General features: G+C 47.9%; 1 protein-coding gene across 1 annotated transcript in view; it reads left to right on the top strand.

Moving 5' to 3' along the window:
• Positions 1–4,603, top strand: part of TUBA8 (tubulin, alpha 8) — an 82,031-nt gene that overhangs the window by 8,964 nt on the left and 68,464 nt on the right. The window contains exon 2 of the mRNA XM_011984615.1: positions 1,711–2,006. Within this exon, the coding sequence (XP_011840005.1) occupies positions 1,920–2,006 (87 nt within the window). The 5' untranslated portion in view covers positions 1,711–1,919. The remainder of the gene's footprint in view (positions 1–1,710; positions 2,007–4,603) is intronic.

Below are 4,603 nucleotides of genomic sequence, written 5' to 3'. Positions count from 1 at the left end.
CCTGCTGTTAAGTTCCTGATATATTCTGGATATTAACTCTTTGTCAGATGGATAGTTTGCAAATATTTTCTCCCATTCTGTAGGTTGTTTCTTCACTCTGAATTGCTTCCTTTGCTATGCAGAAGTTTTTAGTTTTTTGTCCATTTTTGCTTTTCTTACCAGTGCTTTGAAGGTCTTACTTTAAAAAAACCCTTGCTCAGGCCAGGGTTGTGAGGCATTTCTCCTTTGCTTTCTTCTAGCAGTTTCATAGTTTCGGATTTTACACTTCAGTCTTGAATCCATTTTGAGTTAATTTTGGTGTGTGGGGAAAGGTAGGGGTCTGGTCTCCTGCGTAAGGATATCTGATTTTCCCAGCACCATTTATTGAAGAGACTGTCTTTTCCCCTGTGTGTGTTCTTGGCACCTTTGTTGCAAATCACTTGGCTGTAGGTGCATGAATTTATTTCTGGGCTCTCTGTTCTGTTCTATTTTGTCTGTTTTTATGCCATACCATGAAAGCAGAACCATTCTGTTGTGGTTACTATTATAGCTTTGTGTAGTATAGTTTGAAGTCAGGTAATATGATACCTCCAGCTTTGTTCTTTTTGCCCACAACTGCTTTAGCCATTTGGGGTCTTTTGTGGTTCCATATGAATTTCAGGATTTTTGTTTCTTTCTCTTTTTTTTTTTTTGTGAGACAGAGTCTTGCTGTGTCGCTCAGGCTGGACTGCAGTGGCGTGATCTCAGTTCACTGCAAGTTCTGCCTCCCAGGTTCACACCTTTCTCCTGCCTCAGCCTCCCAAGTAGCTGGGACTACAGGTGCCCGTCACCACGCCTGGCTAATTTTTTTGTATTTTTAGTAGAGATGGGGTTTCACTGTGTTAGCCACAATGGTCTCGATCTCTTGACCCCATGATCCGCCTGCCTCGGCCTCCCAAAGTGCTGGGATTACAGGTGTGAGCCACCGCGCCTGGCCAGGATTGTTTTTTCTATTTCTGTGAAGAATGCCGTTGGTGTTTTGATAGAGATTGCATTAAATCTGTAGATGGCTTTGGGTATTTTAATAATATTCTTCCAATTTGTGAATGGACACAGGATATCGTTCCATTTTTTTGTGTCCCCTTCAACTTCTTTCATCAGGCTTTATAGTCTTCAGTGTAGAGATCTTTTACCACCTTGGTTTAATTTATTCCTAGGTATTTTTTTTTGGTAGCTGTTGTAAATGGAATTGTTTTCTTGGTCTCTTTTCCAGTGGTATATAAATGCTGTTTTATTGTACATTGATTTTTGTATCCCACAACTTTACTGAGTCCGTTTATTAGTTCTCTCTTTTGGTGGAGTCTTTAGGGTTTTCCGTATATAAGATCTTATTATCTGCAGACAGGGATAATTTTACTTCCTCCTTTCCGATTTGGATACCTTTTATTTCTTTCTGTTGCCTGATTGCTCTGGCTGTTACCTCCAGTACTCTGTTGAATAAAAAACGGTCAAAGTAGCCATCTTTGTCTTGCTCCTGATCTTAGAGGCAAGGCTTTCAGCTTCCCATTGAGTATGCTGTTAGTGATGGGTGTGTCATGGCAAATTCCCATTAGCATCCACATTGCATCGGAAAGGGCTGGAGGGCACAGTGAGGAGGGGTTGGATAGGAGAAGCATAGTGGTCATGAGAAATGAACCAATCATCGAGCACTGACTCTAATTTTGTTGGGATCGGGTTTTTTGGGGACTGCAGCATTCTTTTATACAGCAAAATGCAAGAGCCTAGAGCTGTGCTGGATGTGGTGGGTGCCTGGCTCCAAGACCCAGCCAACCAAGACCTTCCAGAATATGGAGCCCTGGCAGAATTTCACGTGCAGCGGGTGCTGCTGCCTCTGGGCTGCTTGTCGGAGGCTGAGGAGCTAGTGGTGGGCTCTGCAGCTTTCGGTGAGGAGCGGCGACTGGATGTACTTCAGGCCATTCATACAGCGAGGCAGCAGCAGCAACAGGAACACTCAGGCTCTGAGGAGGCCCAGAAGCCAAACGAGGAAGGTAGGACATGATCCCTTTGTGGCCTCTGTAAAGTGGACTTGTGGCCTTGCACTGTACCTCAGGGTCCATCGTGAAACTCCTGGGAGCTTAGGAGCAGTTCTTTGTATAAATAACTCTTGAATCACAGAATAGAGTTGCTTAACAAAGTGAAGCCCAGACCCTCTGAAGTTGGCAGTGGAAGGAGAATCTCCACATGGGAAGGTGTTGCTGGGTCTTGGGACCCTGACTTGTCTTTTGAAAGTCATTTTTCCGCTGGAGTCCTCTGACGAGGTCTCTTGTATCCACCATACTGGTCTGGGTGGGATGTCCTTCCTCCTTTAAATGCTGGCCCCAATACAGACGCAGCTGAGATCTGCTGGGATAGCCAAAGGAATATAAGAAACTAATTTGCAGACCCTTTCCCTGGTCCCTGAATCTTTTCCACCCTTTTCCTTGAGTAATGATCTTGTCCAGCTGTGAATACTTTCATGGACAGAAAGTCACCATCTCTTTTTTTTTTTTTTTTTTTTTTTTGAGACAGAGTCTCGCTCTGTCGCCCAGGCTGGAGTGCAGTGGCGCAATCTCCACTCACTGCACGTTTTGCCTCCTGGGTTCATGCCATTCTCCTGCCTCAGCCTCCTGAGTAGCTGGGACTACAGGCACCCGCCACCACGCCTGGCTAAATTTTTGTATTTTTAGTAGAGACGGGGTTTCACCACATTAGCCAGGATGGTCTTGATCCCCTGATCTCGTGATCCACCCGCCTCAGCCTCCCAAAGTGCTGGAATTACAGCCATGAGCCACTGTGTCCAGCCCCGGCTAATTTTTTGTATTTTTAGTAGAGACGGGGTTTCACTGTGTTAGCCAGGATGGTCTCGATTTCCTGACCTCGTGATCTGGCCGTCTCAGCCTCCCAAAGTGCTGGGATTACAGGCACTGAGCCATCACACCCAGCCGTTCTGAAAGGTTTTAAAAAACTTTTACAAAGACTCATTCAATATGGTAAATAATATATAGTCAAAATAAGTAATAAACATGAGAAAAATAATTTATATTCATGAGAGTTGCAAGAGTATCTGCAGTTAAGGTACGAAGGCTTTAGCCAATACTTAGTACCCTTGTGCTCAGCTTTTTTTGTTTTTGTTTTTGAGATGGGAGTCTCGTTGTGTCGCCCAGGCTGGAGTGCAGTAGCGCGATCTCGGCTCACTGTGCTCACTGCAACCTCTGCCTCCCAGTTTAAGTGCTTCTCCTGCCTCAGCTTCCCGAGTAGCTGGGACTACAGGTGCCCGCCACTGCGCCTGGCTAATTTTTTGTATTTTTAGTAGACTGGGTTTCACTGTGTTAGCCAGGATGGTCTCGATCTCCTGAGCTCATGATCTGACCTCGTGACCCACCCGCCTTGGCTTCCCAAAAGTGCTGGGATTACTGGCGTGAGCCACCACGCTGGCCTTTTTTTTTGAGACAAGTTTCACTCTTGTTGCCCAAGTTGGAGTGCAATGGCACGATCTTACTGCTTACTGCAGCCTCCACCTCCCAGGTTCAAGTGATTCTTGTGCCTCAGCCTCCCAAGTAGCTGGGACTACAGGCGCACGTGGCCATGCCCGGCTAATTTTTTGAATTTTTAGTAGAAACGGGGTTTCACCATGTTAGCTAGGCTGGTCTTGAACTCCTGACCTCTGCTGATCCGCCCGCCTCGGTCTCGCCTCCTAGAGTGCTGGGATTACAGGCGTGAGCCACCGCGCCCAGCCTGCTCAGCTCTTAGAAGCAAGCGCAGAGGGTGGGGTCAGGGAAGCTGATTCCCGTGACTCCCCTGAAGCTGTGCTCTGTCTCCCTGGCCAGGCTCTATCTCCCACAAGTTCCTGTCACTACCGATGTTGGTTCGCCAGCTTTGGGACTCTGCGGTGAGCCACTTCTTTTCTCTGCCCTTCAAAAAGAGCCTCCTGGCTGCCTTGATCCTCTGTCTCCTGGTGGTGAGGTTTGATCCTGGTAAGTGGTGGAGACTCTTCCCCCCTCCTTCCTGGGAAGGGGTTGTTGTCAGGGCTGGGCCTGTGGGAGTGGGTGTTTGTCAGTACTCCTGTCAGAGTCCTACTGGGAATGGGGGCCTCTCCTATGACATTTCCCCCCGAGTCTGTTCCACAAGGAGGAATTGCTAGACTGGGGCATGAGTCAGCCCCACCCAGAAGGAGAGGCCAGTCCTGGAGTCTGTGAGAGCAGCCGGGAGAAAGTCCACTTGGCTCTGCTGACTCCTGAGCATGGACTGAGTCATAGCCCTCCACTTTTTCTAGGGCTGACCTCTGACCGGAACCTCAGAATTTAAAAAAACTTCCCCTCGGCCAGGCGCGGTGGCTCACGCCTGTAATCCCAGCTCTTTGGGAGGCCGAGGCAGGCAGATCACAAGGTCAGGAGATAGAGACCAGTGTGGCCAACATTATAAAATCCCGTCTCTACTAAAGGTACAAAAAAAATTAGCCAGGCGTAGTGGCACGTGCCTGTAGTCCCAGCTACTTGGGAGGTTGAGGCAGGAGAGTAGCTTGAACCCAGGAGGCAGAGATTGCAGTGAGCCAAGATTCCGCTGCTGCACTCCAGCCTGGGTGACAGAGCAAGACTCTGTCTCAAAA

This window comes from Mandrillus leucophaeus, unplaced genomic scaffold, assembly GCF_000951045.1.
Source record: "Mandrillus leucophaeus isolate KB7577 unplaced genomic scaffold, Mleu.le_1.0 Scaffold270, whole genome shotgun sequence".
Taxonomy (NCBI): domain Eukaryota; kingdom Metazoa; phylum Chordata; class Mammalia; order Primates; family Cercopithecidae; genus Mandrillus; species Mandrillus leucophaeus.
Note: the sequence above shows the minus strand (reverse complement) of the source record. Positions and strands in the feature narration are given on the sequence as shown.